A 23,081-nucleotide genomic window follows, 5' to 3' on the forward strand; every position below is an offset into this window, starting at 1 on the left:
TAAAATTTATTTTGAGATATCCTTTTCAAACCATGTATTATTTAGAAGTGTTTTATTTAATCTACCCATATTTAGTTGCTTTCTGTTCATTGATTTCTAATTCCCTTCCATTTTGGTCATATTGCCTTTTCTCACTTAAATTATGACTTTCCTGGTTCTTGGTGTGATGGGTGGTTTTTTATTTTATCGTGATTAGTTTGTCTATTTTATTAAGAGAGTTTGGGTCCTATTTACATGTTTTATTTTAACAGGAAGTTAGCCTCTTTTAATTTAGTGTGCAGATTTTTTCCTACTTTTATGGTTTCTCATTCCAATGACTTTGTGGTGTTATTTTGGTTCCCTTGGTTTATCTGATTCTGCTGGTACTCCCTCTAGTCCCTGCTGGTGCTGCCTGAATTGGTGAAAAGTATTTCCCATGGCAGGCTGCTGGGTTTTTCTTACTGGGGAGGGAGAGTCTCAGACCCTTTAGAATGAAGAAGCATCCTATACCAGGCTTATTCCAAATTCTACACACCCACCCTGGTGTCTCCTATTGGGGCAAGTGAGTCTTAGGCATGCCTGCAGAAATAAAGAAGTTTCTCAATCAGGTCTCTTGATGTAGATAGGGCCTTCTTTCCAGTTCTACCCATGCACCTTTGTATCTCTCAGCTGGGGTGAGGAGAGTCTCAAACCCATGTGAAAGGAGAATACTTCTGGCTGCTTTCTGTTGTAATGACTCCAGCTCTGTTCCCTTAATTATCAGTGTTAGATTTGTCTGATGTTGTCACAGGGACTCCATTTGGTCTGGGGGTAGAATGAGCATACCCAGGCTACCTTTTCTTGCAAGGTGGGAGTTAGGAAACACTGGATCTGGATTGCCTTCTTTTGGGTACTTTTATGTTCCTTTGGCCCTCGGGTCCCAAACCAATTTGCCTTCTTAACACTTTTTAGGGTTATCTTTTGCTTGTCTTTTGCATTGTTTTCTGGGTTTGTAGTTGTTCTTAGGGGTGAGCAGAGAGAAATGGGTGTGTCTTCTTATCCATACCTGACTAGGAACCACTTGTTCCAGTATTTTTCAAAGTCATTCATTATTGAATTTTCTTCCCATTACTGTTTTTTTTTCTGCTTTAGCACACAGATGATTGATTCTTCTGTTTATTCCAACAGGTTTAAAGCTCAAAAATGACACTGAAAATATTCAGCCTGAATCTCTTTCTGAATTAGAAATACAAACACCAGGAAGCAAAGTCTCTAAAACAGCCATAGTGAAAGTTTCCCAAAAAACAACAGGCAAAGAAAATCATGGTGATACACACAAGGTGGGGAAACGGCATCGAGATTTTCCGAGGAAGAAAAGAAAGAAAGCTTCAAGTTGCAAACAAGAATTACCGAAACTTATAGATCTTCACAGGAAAGGTCACATAGGAGAGAAACATTTTAAATGTCAAGAATGTGGAAAAAGCTTCAGAGTGAGCTCTGACCTCATTAAGCACCAGAGAATTCACACTGAAGAGAAACCCTATAAATGTCAACAGTGTGATAGGAGGTTTAGATGGAGTTCAGATCTCAATAAACACTTGATGGCACACCAGGGAATAAAGCCATATAAATGCTCATGGTGTGGGAAAAGCTTCAGTCATAACACAAATCTCCACACACACCAAAGAACCCATACAGGAGAGAAGCCTTTTAAATGTCATGAATGTGGAAAAAGATTCAGTCAGAACTCCCATCTTATTAAACACCAGAGAACCCACACAGGTGAGCAGCCTTATAGCTGTAGCATATGCTGGAGAAACTTTAGTAGGCGCTCAAGCCTACTTAGACACCAGAAACTTCACAGGAGAAGGGAAGCTTTTCCAGTGGCCCTAGTCTGAAGAAAGTAGCCATATGAAGTTTGTCCCTTGTTATGATAAAGGAATACAAAATCACAAAGCACCTGATGATATGACTATCTTCAGTGGAAAACTTGGGAGCTTTATGTATACTTCACAGAAAAGAATTTAAGTTGTCTGTTTTGTTCAGCATTATCTCTTCAGTGCCTAGAAGAAGCACAGAACAGGCACTATGCATCGGTGCATACAGATGGTTGATTCTTCTGTTTATTCCAACAGGTTTAAAGCTCAAAAATGACATTGGAAATGTTCAGGCTGTATCTCTCTTTCTGCATTAGAAATACATACACCAGGAGGCATTGTGAGTACTTTATAAATACTGATGAATAGCAAGTATGTTATAAATAAAAGAATGACATCATATCTATCAGAAAGGAAAAACTGTTCTGATTACCTGAGCATTAGCTCTGGTCACGCAGAGCTTCCCCAGGCTTAGTGATCTACTTTCCACACATATTAGCACATATATATCAGCAAATATCTGATGGTCATGAGTCCTGTTCACATTTTTTTTTTTTACTTTGAGAGGTGAAACAGAAGAGTATTATGTCTACCAAAGGGATATAGAATTACTAAGTTGGGGAGATTTGCTGTGGTTGTCATTCTATCTGCATAAGCATCCAAGCCCAGGGCTCAGGGAGCTTTAGTCTAGAACAGGAAGAGAGGATTCAGTTTGTGTCCTGGGAGAAGTGCTTCTATTCCAGTTGACTCTCCATTAGCATTCAACTGCAATATCTACTGCCCAAGAATTCTAAGGTGCAAAAGCCTGAAAGCTAACAAAGAACTAGGGGCCTTATAAGCACTTTACCTCTCTCCTATAGCTGATCCTCTCTACACTGAGGCATACAGAATGGCAAAACTCTCCCTCTGGAAGGGGCCTCAGAAATCTGGCTATGTCAGTGTGTCCCAGATGGATATTTAGGGAAATCAGTTTATGAGTTATGAAAGTGTATGTCAGGAAAAAAGTGGAGAATTCTCTTTCCACAGGTCCAGCAAAAGGGATTTAACTTTTCAAGGTCCAAGCAACCAATTCTGTTTGGCATTTTTGCCTATATCTATTAGAAGATCCAAGTGGTTTAGCAAGAACAGTATTGATAACGTCCAAGACCTGTCATGAGAAATAGTAGATGGGAGGAATTTAAGTTCTGATTGGTCCTCTAAACTACACCAGCACCTCTCAACTGTCTGTTGTAAAGGACCAGTGTTATTGCTGCCTATTTTTTGTTTGTTTAATTTCCAATCTGTTCCATATTGATATTTTCATAAAATATAATAAAGTGAATTGCTGGAGAATTAAAATAAAAAGCCAAAGATACACAAAATTCAAGCCCAGTTTTTATTATTAGAGTCAATAGACATAAAACTATTCTGTTAAAGTATTACAAAAATTTCTAAATGCTTCCTCTCAATTTCTTTACTTATCTTCTTACAGACCAATAACATTTCACAGACCAGCACTGACCCACAGATCATACTTTGCGATAGCACTACTTGTCTCAAGTAGAGTTTCAATCCTTCACTAAGTAAATGCCTTACATTAGGTCAAAAACAATTACAGAAGCTGGGAACCAAACATTTTACATGAAAAGAATATTAACCGAGGACCTATATGGCTTCACCCATCACATTAAACATCATAATTGCATAGTTGACAAATGAAATGTAAGCTATATATACATTAATAAAAGGACCTGAAATTTTATATGGTCCAAAAGGGGCAAAGGTTTAAAGTTGAAAAATGCTGCACTAGAATGCTTGTAATTAGAGAATAAGGAGAAGAATCCAATTTCTAAGTCTTTTTTTTTTTTTTTTTTTTTGCTTTAAGGGCCATGACAAGACACATAGACTCTACCATGTATGTATGCAACCCATGTACATATACTCACAAACCACACTACATCTGAAATAGTTGTATTAAATAAAATTTTCATCATCAAAGATAGGGAGAACTAAATCAGATTGAGAAGTATGGCTAACTAACATTACTACACAGAATTGGTAATTTTGGAACAGCATTTTATTTCTTTATAAAATTGAAATACTTTGGGAGTGTTCTTTTAATTAATGCAATTTTTTAACATTAAAATCACCTCCCTTAATTTTACATGCTGATGTGTCTGCACATTTGGTTTGGTTGTACTAGGACCACCTCTGTGTGGATGCCTGATAAAGAATGAGGTGAACTGCTTTACATAGAAAGGGTTTGTGGTATAAGGATGGCAGATTCAACAAAATATTGATGTCACCTGGATGACGTGAAATCCCCTTATGATAGTAGTCATACTATGGCTGGAAAAAAATGGGGCCCAAGAAGTCTGACTCTTGTTCCTTCTTGCCCTCCAGGTTTCATTCATTTGTCATGGTGAGGGTTGAGTGGAGAACAGTCTGGTTCCAGACCCTGATTCTGGGCTCAGGCTATCGGGGGGCAGGGTGCTGTAGATGGTGTAATTAAGGGTCAAAAATAACCAGCCACCAGATGATTCCTTCCTCCTGAACTCCCTTTATTATGCCAGGAAAGGAAATTTCTTACCTGGAGTTTTAAGAATGGTAGTGGGATGTGAAATTCCTGGAATCATTCCATGACTACTGTTTTGCCAGAATTCTCTGTCCTAGTTGGGAGTCCCATCTTCCTTACCCATGGTCTTTGATATCTGGGTCACTACCCCTATTTTCAGGGTGAAATGATAAGGGAGGCAGTCGGCACCTTCAGGCAGCTCTCCGTCTCTCTGTAGAAAGCACAGGGAAGTGAGGGATGTTCTTTCATTGACTTGCATTATATGAGGCTTTAAAATCCATGTTACACTGCTCCAGGGCTGAAAAGGAGGCCCCTTTTTAGGGCTGCTCAGCCACAACTCCATGCGCCTGGGTGGGCTGCATAAAGTTCTGTAGTATTTACAAACCTGTGATTTACTGAACATGACAAAGAGTCCTGTAGCCCTGTAGACTCAGAGCACATCCAACGCCAGGAGGAAACTTCCAGAAGTGTTAGCGAGGTAAGGGGTAAGACTTAAAGCAATAACTCCAGCCATAGGCCAGGGGGAAACTATTTGCGGATGTTGGTAATTTCCTTCCCTTCTCCATCAGCTTCAGTGACTGTCTCCCACAAAAAGCAATGTGGGTAAAAGCCGTGCCCCCAGGTACTAGGAGCAGTTACCTGGCTAGGTACCATGAAACCCATCATATTGGGCCTAGTGAACAGCAGATCTGCCAACCTGAGTGCTGCGGATGAGCTGCTCCCCTAGGTGCTCGCATGTCCTCTGCACCTGCCATCTTCCCAGCCGGCTGCTACAGTTGGGGAGGTGTGGGCCTGAGGACAGGAGGTGCCTCAGGAGTGCCCCTGCTAGGAAGAAGCAATAAATTCAGTCTGGCAAACTTCCTATCTACCTATTTCTTTTTTTAATGTATTTTTAATATATTTTTATTATATATATATATTTTATTGGTTTTTAAATTAATTTTTTAATTTTTACAATTTTCTCTCCCTTCTGTGGTGCCAGTCTGAGTTCATTTCCAGTATATCTCAGGGTATCTTCAGATTTTGGGACCTACTACTGCTGAGGTGTATTTTTAAAATATATTTATTTTATTATATTTAATTATTTTTGGGGGGTGCAGACTAATCTCTTTAATGAATATGGGTGCAAAAATTCTTAACAAATAGTAAATCAAATCCAAGGATGCATTGAAAGAATTATACATCGTAACCAAGTGGGGTTTATACCTGGATGCAATGGTGGTTCAACATAAGAAAATCAATCAATATAATATAGCACATTAACAAGTCAAAAGGGAAAAAAATCACATGATCATATCGATTAATGCTGAAAAAGCATTCGACAGAATTCAGCATCCTTTTCTGCTAAAAGCACTTCAAATAAAACTTCCTCAATTTCATAAAGAGCATATATGAAAAACTCACAGCCTGTATCATACTTAACTGTGAGAGATTGAAAGCATTCCTCCTAAGATCAGGAATGATGCAATGATGCCCACTGTCACCAGTGTTATTCAACATTGTACTAGAAACCCTAGCTGGAGTGATTAGACAAGAGAAAGAAATAAAAGGCATCCAAATAGCAAAAAAAGAAGTAAAACTTTCATTATTTGCAGATAACATGATCCTATACTTAGAAAACTCTGAGAAATCTATGACAAATCTACTTGAGCTAATAAATGAATTCAGCTATGTGGTATGATACAAGATTAATGTACAAAAATCAGTAATGTTTCTATACACAAGTATGGCCTATCTGAAGAGACAAGAAAAAATTCAATTCAAAATAATAACCAAAACAATCAGGTATTTGGAATAATCCTAACCAGGGATGTCAAGCACCTGTACACAGAAAACTACAAAACATTGCTAAAGGAAATAAAAAATTACCTTAATAGATGGAAAGACATGCCATGCTCATAAATAGGAAGGTTGAATGTCTTTAAGATGTAAATTCTACCCAAATTGATCTAGATTCAATGCAATACCAATCAAAATCCCAACACCCCTTTGAAGACTTGGGAAAGCCAGTTACCACATTTATTTGGAAAGCAAGGAGGCCTAGAATAGCTCAAGATACCCTAAAAAGGAAGAGTGAAGTGGGAGGACTATCACTTCCTGATTTTAAAGCTTACTATAAAGCCATAGTGGTCAAAAGAGCATGGTAATGGCACAAAGATGTAAGTATTGAAAATGGAATCAAATTGATAGTGCAGAGATAGACAACCAAATCTATGGAGAATTGATCTTTATTTTATTTATTTTGGCATGGGCAGGCACCAGGAATTGAACCCAGATCTTCAGCATGGCAGGCGAGAATTCTGCCACTGAGCCACCGTTGCCCACCCAGAATTGATCTTTGATAAGGCCAGGAAATCCAGTAATCTGGGACATAATAGTCTTTTCAATAAATGGGCAAGAGATAATTGTATATCAATAGGTAAAAAAATGAAAGAGGACCCCTATCTTATACCCTATACAAAAATTAATTCAAAATGGATTAAAGAACCAAATATTAAGAGCCAGTACCATAAAACATCTAGAAGAAAATGAGGGAGACATCTTCAAGATCTAGTAATAAGAGATAGCTTCTTAAATTTGCACCTAAAACACAAGCAGCAAAAGAAAAAATAGATAAATGGTAACTTCTTAAGATGAGGAACTTCTGTGCCTCAAAGAACTTGGTCACAAAGGTAAAGAGACAGCTAACTCAATGAGAGAAAATATTTAGAAACCACATATTAGATAAAGGCTTGATATCCTGTGTACATGAAGAAATTATTCAATTCAACAACCAAAGAACAAATAACCCAATTATAAAATGGGCAGAGGATATGAGAAGACACTTTTCCGGAAGCAAATACAAATGGCTTAAAAACACATGTGAAGAGATGCTCATTTTCATTAGCTCTAAGGGAAATGCAAATGAAGACGACAATGAGATAGCACCTCACCTATAAAAATTGCTGCTATTAAACAAACAGAAAACTACATATGTTGGAGAGGTTCTAGAGAAATTGGAAAACTTATTCACTGTTGGTGGTAATGTATAATGGTACAGCCACTGTGGGAAACAGTTTGGTGACTCCTCAGAAAACTAAACATGGAGTTGCCCTATGACCCAGCAATACCAATACTTGGTATATACCAGAAGAGTTGAAAACAGTAACACGACAGACATTTGCACACTGATGTTCATAGCAGCATTATTCACAATTGCCAAAAGTTGGAAACAATCCAAGTGCCCATCAACAGACGAGTGAATAACAAAATGTGGTAAGTACCTAAGATGGAATATTATGCAGCAGTAAGACAAAATGAGGTCCCAAAGCAAATGACAACATGAATGAACATATTGAGGACATAATGCTGAGTGAAAGAAGTCAGACACTAAAAGAGAGATACTGAATGATTTTGCTGTTTTTTTTTTTTAAGGGTTCGACGTAAAAATATGGAACGCTTCACGAATTTGCGTGTCATCCTTGCGCAGGGGCCATGCTAATCTTCTCTGTATCGTTCCAATTTTAGTATATGTGCTGCTGAAGCGAGCACTGATTTTGCTCTTATAACTCTTATAAATGTAATCTCAGAGGTTATACTGTCGAATAGAGGTACACAGAAGCTATATATATAAGGGAAATGCTACCCAATGAGGCTGAACTTAAATGCAAGGGAATGGATAGAAGTGTTGATAACTAATTACTGGGAGTATAAGTAACATTGCTATCTTGAGGTGAATATGATTGAAAGGGGAGGTATAGTGCCATATATCCCTCTGATTAAATCTACAATTTAAAATAAGTTCTCGCATGAACTATTTCTAAGGATTGATTTTGGGCAAAGAGTCTATTGTAGCAGAGTATATGGGGAAAACTAAAGATGTATGCTATGGCCAATAGTTAACAGGAAGACACTAACAATACCACTGACCTACCAGGGCAACTACTTGGGGGGAGGGGAGGACAAGTGATAAGGGATAGTTTTTATTTGTTATTTGGTGAGGCTGTGTTTGTCAATTCTTTGTCTCTGTGGACCAGTGAAAATTGTCTAAAATTGAGAGTGCTGCTGATTGTACAATCAAGTGAGAATGCTTAAAGACATGGTTTGTTTATTTTAAACATTATCCATGATGCGGAATAGATGGAGGGAGCTGAAGGATACAATGACAGAAGCACAATGGCGAATTGTGATACATTTTTATGATGGAATGTGGTGTGGCTACAAAAAGGAAGGACATTGAGAGGCACGTAACAAACTGAATAAACCTTGGGGACAGTGTGTTGTGCAAAGTAAGCCAGAAACAAAAGAACAAATATGCTAAGGTCTCTTTCAGAAAAGACTTATAAGAAAATTGGAACTTAGGTTGTAAGCCCTTATAGTAGCCACACTTTGTCTGAAGTTTTAAGTGTATTTCTAGATTTTGAGAAACTGAGCTATGTGTATCAGCGTGTATTTCTCTGAAACTTTGAGTAATTCTGTGATACCTATGACCCCAAAATGAAGTGCTTCAACCATGAAAGTTAGCATAGCTATATACAATTACAAAGTAAATGAAAAAGAGATTTTTCAGGCGTCAATGAGAGATAAAAACTAAACCAAACTGGCTGGGACTAAGGTAAATCTGAATACAGGGTAGAAGATGATAGTATCTGTACTCAATAACTTCACCTGCTGTATGAGACCAAAGGCAGAGAGGTTTATTATGCCTAGAACCTAAATCTGTACACACAATCTAAATCAACCTGTCTGGATAGCTCATTTAAACAATCTAAATTCCTGGAGTCTAGAGCAGGAACGAAGCCCTGTAATTCTGTATAGCTTAATGTAATACCTGGATACATATCAGACTATGGTGGGCTGAAAATTTAAAAGTATTGGCAGAGGTCCTTGGGGTTCTGAAGGAAAATAAATATGGAACTATTAAACTTTCCCCTCTGGGAAAGCCCACATACCCTCTCAACCATTGGGGACTCCCTAGAATATAGGCCAAGCCCTGGATTTTGAGGCTTGCCCTTATGAAACTTATTTTTATAGTGGAGAAGCTAAGACTACCTATAATGAGCCCTAAGAGTTGTTTTCAGGAAGCAACACTTTTGTTGCTCAGATGTGGCTTCATTGTCTACAAACCCAACTCTGCAAAGAAAAATTACCCTTCCCCCTATGTGGTACAAGCCATTCAGGGGTGTGGTAGTTAGATTCAGTTGTCAACTTGGCCAGGTGAACGTGCCTAGTTCTGTTGCTGTGGACATGAGCCAATGGTATGTGAACCTCATCTGTTGCTCATTATATCTGCAGTTGGCTAAGAGGCATGCCTGCTGTAATGAATGATGTTTGATTTAATTGGCTGGTGCTTAAATGAGAGAGTTCAACGTAGCACAGCCCAAGCAGCTCAGCATACCTCATCTCAGCATTCGCAGCTCAGCCAGGCCTTTGGAGATGCAGAAAGAAATCACCCCAGGGAAAGTTGTTGGAACCAGAGGCCTGGAGAGAAGGCCAGCAGAGACCATTCTGTGCCCTCCCACGGAAGAAAGAACCTCAGTGGAAAGTTAGTTGCCTTTCCCCTGAAGAACTAACAAAATTAATCCCCTTTTATTAAAATCCAATCCATCTCTGGTGTGTTGCATTCTGGCAGCTAGCAAACTAGAACAAGGGGTGAAAGTCTCCATGACAACGTGGGGCATGACTCTCAGGGATGAGTCTGGCCTCGGCACCAGGGGATCGACACCTTCCTGACCAAAAGAAATGTAATAAAGTAAGGCATCAGTGGCTAAGAGAGATCAAATACAGTCAGGAGGCTATTCTGGAGGCTGCTCTTATGCAAGCTTCAGTTAGATAGTGCTAATTGCGGTGGTTTGCTAAACCAAAAGCAACATCACTCCTGTTAACTCTTTTTTTAAAATATTTTTATTGAGAAATCTTCACACACATACATTCCATACATGGTGTACAATAAATGGCCCACAATAGTTGTGTATTCATCACCATGATCATGTTTCAGAATATTAGCATTAGTCCAGAAAAAGGAATAAAAAGAAAAAATAAAAAACTCATACATATCATACACCTTATCCCTCCCTCTCATTGACTGCTAGTATTTCCATCTACCCAATTTATTTTAACCCTTGCCCCCCCCCATTATTTATTGATTTCTTAATCCATATTGTTTACTCCTCTGTCCATACCCTGGATAAAAGGAACATCAGATACAAGGTTTCACAATCCCACAGTCACATTGTAAACATTTTATCTTTATACAATCATCTTCAATATCACGGCTACTGGAACACACCTCAACAGTTTTAGTCACTTCCCTCCACCCACTACAATACACCATAAACTAAAAAGGGATATCTATATAATATCCATACCCAGGTTAAACTCTTGACTCTGTTTGAAATCTCTCAGCCACTGAAACTTTATTTTGTCTCATTTTCTCCTCCCCATCTTGGTCAAGAAGGCTTTCTCAATCCCTTGATGCCAGATTCCTGCTCATCTTGGGAGTTCTGTCCCATGTTGCCAGAGAGATTTACACCCCAGGGAGTCATGTCCCATGTAGAAGGGAAGGCAGTGGGTTCACTTGCCAAGTTGGCTTAGAGTGTGAGGCAACATCTGACAACAACAGAGGTTCTATGGGGTTGATTCATAGGCCTAATTTTAAGTAGGATTATCCTATCCCTTGCAGGAATAAGTTTCATAGGGATGAACCCCAAGATGGAAGGCTCTGCCTATTTATTTCATTGTTCTCACTGCTTATGAGAATATCAGAAATCCTGCAAATGGGGAAATTGAATATTTCCTCCTTTCTCCCCATTCCCTCATGGGAACTTTACAAATACTTCTTTACTCACGGCCAAAATTACTCTGGGATTTATTGGGTCATCACACTAACATGGATAAACAAAGAAAATCTCATACCCTAGTCAAGATTTCATGTACTTATGATGTTCAACTGAACTGACCATACAAGTTAAATTAGGAAATGCACTACCAAAAATATAAATTTTGCATCCATGGAACATCTCTCCCTTTAGTCTCACTGAGAATTTGAAGTTTTAAAATACGGACAATATCATCCTTTACCCTGTACTAATGAGGTAGTTTACAAGTTCAACCTCAGTATTATTGTATAACTTCATGAATTTATGTATATCGCCTCAGTATTATTGTTGTATAACATGAATTTATGTGTATTACTTTATGCATTTATGTGTGACTCTGTATTTGTATGCATCACTCTATAAGTTTATGCATTCATAAAGGTATATAAATATAAGCTTTCTTAAAGGAAGAAAAGCAGAATGTCTGCAGTGCTGTAAATCATGTCCAGGGTTACTCAAGCATGTCTGAAGATATCAGTGTGCAAACAGGGAGGCTGCCAGGCCTGTTTCTTGTCATGTCCAAGAGCTGCCCTTATCTTGGATGAAAGAGTTCACCTAAGGGCCAGGTAGTAATTCCCACCCTGCAAGTTTTGTTTCTGTACTTTTCCAGTGTTTACCACCCATTCCCATAGTAACTCCCATCTTGCTTACTAGCCTATATAATCTAGAAACAAAGAATATTCAGGGCTCAGACTTTGGACAGAAGTCCTCTTGGCCTGCGGGCAATAAAAGTTTTGTCCACTTCTCAGAGGCTCAGGTGCTTTCTTAGGTGATTGGAGTTTTCCCTGCTTCACTCATTTACCCTGGTCCTATTCAGATCAGCTTCATTCATATCTCTATTCGAAGTCTCATCACTTTTTCAACTTTTTAAACAGTTCCTGTATGGGGTAGTGCTGACTTTCATAGCTTCAGAGCTCTATCTCTGAGTCTCAGGTGTCACATAAATACCCAAAGTTTCTGGGAACAACCAGGTTATATACAAACAGTATCTCAGAATTTAGAATTAACAGTTACACCTCATGAATATATGTGACTGCTATAAGAGCTTACCATCTAGGACCCTTTACAATAGGCCCCAACCTGATAACCCATGCTCTGATCTTTAGTTCACCGAGTTTTTATTTTCTAATTAGTCCATAATTAGAACAACATTTGTCTTTTTGTTCCTGGCATTTCATTCAACATAAATTCCTTAAGGTTCATTCATCTAGTTGCATGCCTCACAACTTCATTCCTTCTTTCCTCATTGTTTCTTACAGCTGTTCAGTAGTCTGTTGTATGTATGCACTATGTTCCCCCTTCCATTCCTCAATCATTGTACCCTTAGGCCACCTCCATTCATTGTGGATCAGGTACACTGCCACCGTAAACACCAGTGGGCAAATGTCCATTCATGCCCCCACGCTCAGTTTCTCCAGGTACAAACTGAGCAACTGGGATTCAGCATCATATGGCAAACTCACCCCTACCCTCCTGTGGAACTGCTCTCCAAGGGTTTGCACCTCTCAATTTCCCTATCAAAAGTGAACAAGTACATCTCTTTCTCTGCATTTTCTCTAGTGCATGTTTCTCTTTGTTCATTTTTTTTTTGTATACTATATGGCGGGTGTCAAATTTCATTCTTTTTACAGGTGACTATCCCATTAGTGCAGCACCATTTGTTGATTTTTTTTTTGGTGGGGGGGAGTGCATGGGCCAGAAATCGAACCTGGGTCTCCTGCATGGCAGGTGAGAATTCTACCACTGAACTATCCTTGCACCCCCCACTCTGTTCATTTTTAAACAATTTGATTCATGCATCATAATCCAACCTAAGTTTATAGATATGTTTTGCCACCATACTCTATCTGAAGATATTTCTCCAGCCTCCAGAAACTTACCAAGACCCACCCAAGTGGAGTCCTATAAAAGAGGAAACATTTTGGAGAAGGGAGGAGATTCAGAGAGAGCAGAGCAGAATGACATAGCCACAAGAAGCAGAGAGCCCACCAGCCAGTGACCTTTGGAGATGAAGAAGGAACATGCCTCCCGGGGAGCTTCATGAAACAGAAAGCCAGGAGAAGAAGCTAGCAAATGATGCCATGTTCTCCCTGCACCCTTCCAGATAAGAGAGGAACCCTGACTGTGTTCACCATGTGCCTTTCCAGATAAGAGAGAAACTCTGACTGTGTTTGCCATGTGCCTCTCACTTGAGAGAGAAACCCTGAACTTCATTAGCCTTCTTGAACCAAGGTATCTTTCCCTGGATGGATGCCTTTGATTGGAAGTTTCTATAGACATATTTTAATTGGGACATTTTCTCAGCCTTAGAACTGTAAACTAGCAACTTATTAAATTCCCCTTTTTAAAAGCCATTCTGTTTCTGGGTATATTGCATTCCAGCAGCTAGCAAACTAGAACAACCTGTGTCCTTAACTTTAACCCTCAAAGTTCACTCATAATATTAGTTTATATTAGTGAGACCAGACAGTGTTTGTCCTTTTGTTTCTAGCTAATTTCACTCAGCATAATGTCATCAAGGTTCATCCACGTTGTCACATGCTTCATGACTTTATTCTGCTTTATAGCTGTGTAACATTCCATCACATGTATATACCACAGCTTGTTTAGTCACTCTTCCATCATTGGACATCTGGGCTGTTTCCATCTCATGGCAACCATAAATAACAATGCTGTAAACATCAGTGTACAGATGTCTGTTTGTGTCCTTACCTTCAGTACCTCTGAATATATACCTAGTAATGGGATTGCTGGATCATATGACAATTCTATACTCAGCTTCCTGAGGAACCGCCAAACTGCCTTCCAGAGTGGTTCCATTTTATATTCCCACCAACAGTAGATAAGTGTGCCTCTTTCTTCACATCCTCTCTAGCACTTGTTTTCTGTTTTTTTTATGATGACCATCTTAGTGGGTGTCAGATGATATCTCATTGTTGTTTTAATTTGCATTTCCCTAATAGCCAGTGAAGTTGAGCATCTTTTCCTGTGCCTTTTAGCCATTTGTGTATCCTCTTCTGAAAAATGTATGTTCATGTCTTTTGCCCATTTTTTAATTGGGTTGCTTGTCTTTTTGTTGTTGAGTTGAAGAATCTCTTTATATATTCTGGATACTAATCCCTTATCTGATATGTGTTTTCCATATATTGTCTCCCATTGTTTAGGCTGCCTTTTTACTTTCTGACAAAGTTCTTTGATGCACAAAAGTGTTTAATTTTGAAGCGATCCCATTTATCTATTTCTTTCTTCAGTGCTCATGCTTTGGGTGTAAGGTCTAGGATACCACCTCCTATTACAAGTTTTATAAAATATTTCCCTACAATTTCTTCTGAAAGTTTTATGGCCTTAGATCTGATGTTTAGGTCTTTGATCCATTGTGAGTTAATTTTTGTTGTGAGATATGGATCTGCTTTCATTCTTTTACATATGGATATCTAGTTCTGTAAGCATTATTTATTGAAGAGGCTGCTCTGTCCCAGGAGGGTTGGTTTGACTGCCTTATCAAGGATCAATTGTATATAGATGAGAGGGTCTATATCTGAACATTCTATTCAATTCCATTGCTCAGTATATCTGTCTTTATGTCAGTACTAGGCTGTTTTGACCACTATAGCTTCATAATATGCTTTAAATTCAGGTATTGTGACACCTTCCACTTCATTTTTCTTTCTCAAGATATTTTTAGCTATTTGGGGTGCAGTTCCTTTCAAAATAAATTTGGTTATTGTTTTTTCTATTTCTACAAAGTTAGTTTTTGGGATATTAATTTCTGTTGCATTGAATCTATAAATCAATTTAGATAGAATTGACATCTTAACTATATTTAGTCTTCCAATCCATGAACATGGTATGCCCTTCCATTTATTTAGGTCTTCCATGAGTTCTCTTAGCAATTTCTTGTAGTTTTCTGTGTATAGGTCTTCTGTATCCTTAATTAAATTTATTCCTAAAGATTTGATTCTTTTGTTTGGTATTGTAAATGGAATTTTTTTCTAGATTTCTTTCTCTGATTGCTCACTACTAGTATATAGAAACTTGTTGATTTTTGGGTGTTCATTCTGTGCCCTGCCACTTTGCTGTACTCATTTATTAGCTATAGTAGGTTTGCTATAGGTTTTTAGGGATTTCTGACATATCTGCAAACAGTAAGAGTTTTAATTCTTCCTTTCCAATTTGGGTACCTTTTATTTCTTTCTCTTGTCTAATTGCTCTTGCTAGAACTTTCAACATAATGTGAATAACAGTGGTGACAGTGGGCATCCTTGTCTTGAACCTAACCTTAGAGGGAAAGCTTTCAGTCTTTCCCTATTGAGGATGATGTTAGCTGTGGGTTTTCCATATATTCCCTTTATCATGAGGAACTTCCCTTCTGTTCCTATCCTTTGAAGTGTTTTCATCAAGAAAAGGTGTTCTATTTTTCATATGCCTTTTCTGCATCAATTGAGATGATCTTGTGGTTTTTCTGCTTTGATTTGTTGATATGGTGTATTACATTAATTGATTTTCTTATGTTGAACCATCCTTGCCTACCTGGGATGAATCCAACTTGGTCATGGTGTATAAGTCTTTTAATGTGTTGCTGGATTCGATTTGCAAGTACTTTGTTCAGGATTTTTACATCATATTCATTAAAGGGATTGGTCTGTAATTTTCTTTTCTTGTAGTATCTTTGTCTGGCTTTGGTATGAGGGTGATGTTGGCTTCATAGAATGAGTTAGGTAGCCTTCCCTCCTCTTTTTTTTTTTTATGAGTTTGAGCAGGATTGTTAATAATTCTTTCTTGAATCCTTGGTAGAATTCATAGGTGAAACCATCTGGTCCTCAAGTTTTCTTTTTTGGGAGCTTCTTGATGACTGATTCAATCACTTTACTTGTGATTGGATTGTAGAGGTCGTCTGTTTCTTCTTGAGTCAATGTGAGTTGTTCATGCCTTTCTAGGAAGTTGTCCATTTCATCTACGTTGTCTAGTTTTTTAGCATATAGTTGCTCATAGTATCCTCTCATTACTTCCTTTATTTCTGCGGGGTCAGTGATTATGTCTCCTCTTCCATTTCTGATTTTATTTATTTGCATCCTTTCTCTTTTTCTTTTTGTCAACCTAGCTAAGTGTTCATTGGTTTTATTGATTTTCTCAAAGAACCAACTTCTGATTTTGTTGATTTTCTTAATTGTTTTCATGTTCTCAATTTCATTTATTTCTACTCTAATGTTCATTATTTCTTTCCTTTTGTTTGCTTTAGGGATAGTTTTCTGTTCTTTCTCTAGTTCTTCCAAGTGAATAGTTAATTCCTCAATTTTTGCTCTTTCTTCTTTTCTAATATAGGCATTTAAGACAATAAATTTCCCTCTCTGCACTGCATTTGGTGCATTCCATAAGTTTTGATATGTTATGTTTTCATTTTCATTTGCCTTGAGATATTTACTGATTTCTCTTGCAACTTCTTCCTTTACCCACTGATTTTTAAGAGTGTGTTGTTTAGCCTCCTATATTTGTGAATTTTCTGACCCTCTGCCTATTATTGACTTCCAACTTCATTCCATTGTGACCTGAGAAACTTTTTTGTATGATTTCAGTCTTTTAAAATTTATTACAACTTGCTTTGTGACCCAGCATATGGTCTATCCTTGCGAATGATCCCTAAGCACTTGAGAAAAATGTTTATTTTGCTGTTGTGGGGATATAATGTTCTGTAAATGTCTGTTAAGTCTAGTTCATTTATTGTGTCATTCAAATTTTCTGTTTCTTTATTAATCCTCTGTCTAGATGTGCTCTCCATTGATGAGTGTGGGGAATTGAAGGCTCCAACTATTATGGTAGCAGTGTCTGTTTCTCCCTTCAGTGTTGTCAGTGTTTGCCTCACGTACTTTGGCTCAGTGCATAAATATATATAATTGTTATGTCTTCTTGTTGAACTGTTCCTCTTATAAATGCATAGTGCCCTTCTTTGTCTCTTTTGTTTTTCATCTGAAGTCTAATTTTTTCAGATATTAGTATAGCTACTCCTGCTGTTTTCTGATTATTGTTTGCACAAAATATCTTTTCCCAACATTTCACTTTCAACCCATTTTTGTTCTTGGGTCTAAGATGAGTCTCCTATAGGCAGCATATAGATGGGTCCTGTTTTTTAATCTATTCTGCTAGACTATGTGTTTTGATATTAGGGTGATTACTGTAAAGGCAGTACTTTCTTCTACCATTTTCCTTTTTTGGTTGTTGTTGTTTTTGCATGGGCAGGCTCCAGGAATCAAACCTGGGTCTCTGGCATGGCAGGCAAGAACTCTGCCACTGAGCCACTGTTGCCTGCCCTGCCTTTTGTATTGTATATGTTGTTCTAGTTTGCAAGATGCAAGAATGTGATATTGTTGTTTTGTTCTTTGGACTGACCCATATCTTCATTTTTCCTAGTATGATTCACTAGTTTTTGCTGGTGTCTAGGCATTTGATTAACTTAATTAGTTCATTTTGGAGGTTGTTTTAATGCTTTTACCTAGGATTTTCTTGCTGGATCGTTCTGTTCTTTGACATTCAGTTCAACCTATTCTAGACCTCTAACACAGGTTCTGTTTAACTGATCATAATTTTTCAGTTCTTGTTTTTCTTTTTCTTGCCCTGCCTATATGGAGACTTTTTTTTTTTTTTTGATGAGGATGGTCTCCTCAGATATTATAGACCCCAGTCAGATTTTCCCAAACTGGTCTGGCCTCCTCTCAGGAGGAAAGAGTCACCAGCATCAGTTTCCCCTGAGGGTGAGATCCATCAAGTTGTCAGAAATTCTTATGAAGCCTCTAAAGTCTGTTTTTCCTACCCTGCCTAGTATGTGGTGCTTGTATGCCCGCGGCTTCCCATCAGTATAAAATGATGTGGTGCCTTTAACTTCAGCAGATTCTCCCTCCCAGGGCATGGCTGAGACAGAGGTGAGGTTGTAGGTGGCCTTAGTTGCTTCAGTTTTCCAGTCCCTGGGGCCTGATTTCCTTGAAGGAGGGATTCCACTTGAGTTGGGCTGCACCTTTCTCTTGGGAAAGGTACAGCCTTTACGGAATTAACTCCTTTCACCTGACTAGTTACTTTTTTGTCAGATAAGCTTAATTCAGCCCTTGCCTGGGGCAGTGCTGGAGCCTGAGAAAGCTTCCAGTTCCATCTAATGAGCTGTTAAGGAGTTTTTTAAAAAAGCCTTTTCAGAGCAGGACCCCCACTCTTCGGGTTTGTCAATCAAGAGCTTATGTTTGTAAATGGCTTTGTGTATCTCTAGACCCCTTTTTAGGGTCTAGCCCTTTTGCAGTATTTTGTACTGTCTAACTCAAAAAGCCTCTTTTTTTTTCTGTCACCCCCCCCCCCCACTGTGCGCCATACCAAACACTTAGTACCTTTAGTGTTTATTCTGGGTTTATCTGTGCTGGGGTCCTATTTTCAGTAGTCAGAATTAGTTCATTGATTCTGCAAGTGGAGCTTGGGTGAGCTAGGCTTTTGTTCCACCCCTACGGGCACAGGCAGCACACCCTCCTCTCCCTCTTTGTCCGCCGGCCCGGCGCGGCGCTCACTCCCCGCCAGTGAGCCCGCCCTCCTCTCCCTCTTCCCCGTTCTGCTCCGGCGGCGCTCCATCCGCCATCTTATCCTTCCCTTTCTCCTCCTGCTCCGGCGGCTCTCCAACCACCACCGTGCCCTCTTCCGCCTTCACCGCCTCCTCCACCACCGGCCTCGACAGCCTTGCCACCCTCACCTTTCCTCCGCCAGAACAGCTACTGGGGGTGTGGAGACGATACTGAGCAGCTCCCGGAGCCACGACGGAGATCAAAGGGATGGCGCACCCCATCCTGGAATGGCTGACTGTCTGGGAGAACCAGCTCCGGTGAGATCGCCGAGGGGCGCAGGCTTTCCCGGGCGGGACGGCAAGCGGCCGGAGTCCCTCCCTCCCTCCTTCCAAGGCCAGCTGGCAGAATTGGGCAGGCGGTCCCCTTGGGCCTCGGCGGCTGGCGTCCCCACCACGCGAGGCCCCCAGGACCAACTGAGAGAGTAGGGTCGGAAATCCACAGACCGCGGAGAACGGTGACCGGGGGGTCCCTTCCAAACACGTGCCTCCCCGGTCCGGCTGGGAACAGTGCACTCTCCCGGGCTGCGGCAGCTGGCGCCCTCCCACCATGCTTGGCGCCCCGGGCCGACTAGGAAATTCGGTCAGGCGTTCTCCCGTGCTGCAGCGGCTGGCGACCCTCCCCGCGTTCGGACCCCCGGGCCGACTGGCACTCTTCCAAGCCTCTTTGGCTGCCGAACCTCCCCCACGGTGAGAGTTTTCCAAACTTAAAGGACCCACAGCAACTTTTACTGGTGGAACCCATAGACAAACGTGTGCCACGAGCGCCACCTACTGGACAGGATAAGAAAAACAGAACCCAGAGATTTCACAGAAAAATCTTTCAACCTGTGGGGTCCAACACCCAGGGAAATCTGACTCAATGCCCAGACGCCAGCAGAAGATAACGGATCACGCTCAGAAAATTGAAAATATGGCCCAGTCAAAGGAACAAACCAATAGTTCAAATGAGATACAGGAGCTGAAACAACTAATGCTGAATATACGAACAGAAATGGAAAACCTCTTCAAAAACGAAATCGATAAATTGAGGGAGGACATGAAGAAGACATGGGATGAACAAAAAGAAGAAGTAGAAAAACTGAAAAAACAAATCACAGAGCTTATGGAAGTGAAGAATAAAGTAGAAAAGAAGGAAAAAACAATGGATACCTACAATGATAGATTTAAAGAGACAGAAGATAGAATTAGTGATTTGGAGGATGGAACATCTGAATTCCAAAAAGAAACAGAAACTATCAGGAAAAGAATGGAAAAATTTGAACAGGGGATCAGGGAACTGAAGGACAATATGAACTGCACAAATATACATGTTGTGGGTGTCCCAGAAGGAGAAGAGAAGGGAAAAGGAGGAGAAAAACTAATGGAAGAAATTATCACTGAAAATTTCCGAACTCTTATGAGAGACCTAAAATTACAGATCCAAGAAGTGCAGCGCACCCCAAAGAGATTAGACCCAAATAGGTGTTCCCGAAAACACTTACTAGTTAGAATGTCAGAGGTCAAAGAGAAAGAGAGGATCTTGAAAGCAGCAACAGAAAAACAATCCATCACATACAAGGGAAACCCAATAAGACTATGTGTAGATTTCTCAGCAGAAACCATGGAAGCTAGAAGACAGTGGGACGATATATTTAAGTTACTAAAAGAGAAAAACTGCCAACCAAGAATCCTATATCCAGCAAAATTGTCCTTCAAAAAGGAGGGAGAAATTAAAACATTCTCAGACAAAAAGTCACTGAGAGAATTTGTGACCAAGAGACCAGCTCTGCAAGAAATACTAAAGGGAGCACTAGAGTCAGATATGAAAAGACAGAAGAGAGAGGTATGGAGAAGAGTGTAGAAAGAAGGAAAGTCAGATATGATATATATAATACAAAAGGCAAAATGGTAGAGGAAAATATTATCCAAACAGTAATAACTCTAATGTTAATGGACTGAATTCCCCAATCAAAAGACATAGACTGGCAGAATGGATTAAAAAACAGGATCCTTCTATATGCTGTCTACAGGAAACACATCTTAGACCCAAAGATAAACATAGATTGAAAGTGAAAGGTTGGGAAAAGATATTTCATGCAAATAACAACCAGAAAAGAGCAGGAGTGGCTATACTAATATCCAACAAATTAGACTTCAAATGTAAAACAGTTAAAAGAGACAAAGAAGGACACTATATACTAATAAAAGGAACACTTAAACAAGAAGACATAACAATCATAAATATTTTCGCACCGAACCAGAATGCCCCAAAATACGGGAGGAATACACTGCAAACACTGAAAAGGGAAATAGACACATATACCATAATAGTTGGAGACTTCAATTCACCACTCTCATCAATGGACAGAACATCTAGACAGAGGATCAATAAAGAAATAGAGAATCTGAATATTACTATAAATGAGCTAGACTTAACAGACATTTATAGGACATTACATCCCACAACAGCAGGATACACCTTTTTTTCAAGTGCTCATGGATCATTCTCAAAGATAGACCATATGCTGGGTCACAAAGCAAGTCTTAACAAATTTGAAAAGATTGAAATCATACACAACACTTTCTCGGATCATAAAGGAATGAAGTTGGAAATCAATAATAGGCGGAGTGCCAGAAAATTCACAAATACATGGAGGCTCAACAACACACTCTTAAACAACAAGTAGGTCAAAGAAGAAATTGCAAGAGAAATTAGTAAATACCTAGAGGTGAATGAAAATGAAAACACAACATATCAAAACTTATGGGACACAGCAAAGGCCGTGCTAAGAGGGAAATTTATTGCGCTAAAGGCCTTTATCAGAAAAGAAGAAAAGGCAAAAATGCAGGAATTAACTGTCCACTTGGAAGAACTGGAGAAAGAACAGCAAACTAATCCCAGGCAAGCAAAAGGAAAGAAATAACAAAGACTAGAGCAGAAATAAATGAAATTGAAAACATGAAAACAATAGAGAAAATCAATAAGACCAGAAGTTGGTTCTATGAGAAAATCAGTAAGACTGATGGGCCCCTAGCAAGATTGACAAAAAGAAGAAGAGAGAGGATTCAAATAAATAAGATCAGAAATGGAAGAGGACTCATAACTACTGACCTCACAGAAATAAAGGAGGTAATAACAGGATACTATGAACAACTTTACGCTAATAAATACAACAATTTAAATGAAATGGACAGTTTCCTGGAAAGACATGAACAACCAACTTTGACTCAAGAAGAAATAGATGACCTCAGCAAACCAATCACAAGTAAAGAAATTGAATTAGTCATTCAAAAGCTTCCTAAAAAGAAAAGTCCAGGACCAGACGTCTTCACATGTGAATTCTATCAAACATTCCAGAAAGAATTAGTACCAACTCTCCTCAAACTCTTCAAAAAAATCGAAGTGGAGGGAAAACTACCTAATTCATTTTACGAAGCCAACATCACCCTCATACCAAAACCAGGCAAAGATATTACAAAAAAAGAAAACTACAGACCAATCTCTCTAATGAATATAGATGCAAAAATCCTCAATAAAATTCTAGCAAATCGTATCCAACAACACATTAAAAGAATTATACATCATGACCAAGGAGGATTCATCCCAGGTATGCAAGGATGGTTCAACATAAGAAAATCAATTAATGTAATACACCATATCAACAAATCAAAGCAGAAAAATCACATGATCATCTCAATTGATGCAGAGAAGGCATTTGACAAGGTTCAACATCCTTTCCTGTTGAAAACACTTCAAAAGATAGGAATACAAGGGAACTTCCTTAAAATGATAGAGGGAATATATGAAAAACCCACAGCTAATATCATCCTCAATGGGGAAAAATTGAAAACTTTCCCCCTAAGATCAGGAACAAGACAGGGATGTTCACTATCACCACTATTATTCAACATTGTGTTGGAGGTTCTAGCCAGAGCAATTAGACAACAAAAAGAAATACAAGACATCAAAATTGGAAAGGAAGAAGTAAAACTATCACTGTTTGCAGACGATATGATACTGTATGTCGAAAACCTGGAAAAATCCACAACAAAACTACTAGAGGTAATAAATGAGTACAGCAAAGTAGCAGGTTACAAGATCAACATTCAAAAATCTGTAGCATTTTTATACACTAGTAATGAACAAGCTGAGGGGGAAATCAAGTAATGAATCCCATTTACAATTGCAACTAAAAGAATAAAATACCTAGGAATAAATTTAACTAAAGAGACAAAAAACCTATATAAAGAAAACTACAAAAAACTGC

The 23,081-nt window shown here is 39.0% G+C and overlaps 1 protein-coding gene and 1 non-coding gene across 10 annotated transcripts in view; one reads left to right on the forward strand and one right to left on the reverse strand.

Moving 5' to 3' along the window:
* The window catches only part of LOC143670160 (zinc finger protein 75D-like), a 92,074-nt gene extending 84,128 nt beyond the window's left edge, over nucleotides 1–7,946 (forward strand). For 8 of the 9 annotated variants that reach the window (XM_077144801.1, XM_077144803.1, XM_077144798.1 and 5 more), the window contains one exon: nucleotides 1,147–7,946. In XM_077144801.1, the coding sequence (XP_077000916.1) occupies nucleotides 1,147–1,856 (710 nt within the window). In that variant the 3' untranslated portion in view covers nucleotides 1,857–7,946. The remainder of the gene's footprint in view (nucleotides 1–1,146) is intronic. The other variant, XM_077144804.1, reaches the window with a different exon arrangement.
* LOC143672415 (U6 spliceosomal RNA) lies at nucleotides 7,814–7,920 on the reverse strand. The gene has a single exon (XR_013169863.1). It is a non-coding gene; the product is annotated as a U6 spliceosomal RNA (small nuclear RNA).
* Nucleotides 7,947–23,081: the final 15,135 nt, after the last annotated feature.

Source organism: Tamandua tetradactyla, chromosome X (assembly GCF_023851605.1).
Source record: "Tamandua tetradactyla isolate mTamTet1 chromosome X, mTamTet1.pri, whole genome shotgun sequence".
Lineage (NCBI taxonomy): Eukaryota > Metazoa > Chordata > Mammalia > Pilosa > Myrmecophagidae > Tamandua > Tamandua tetradactyla.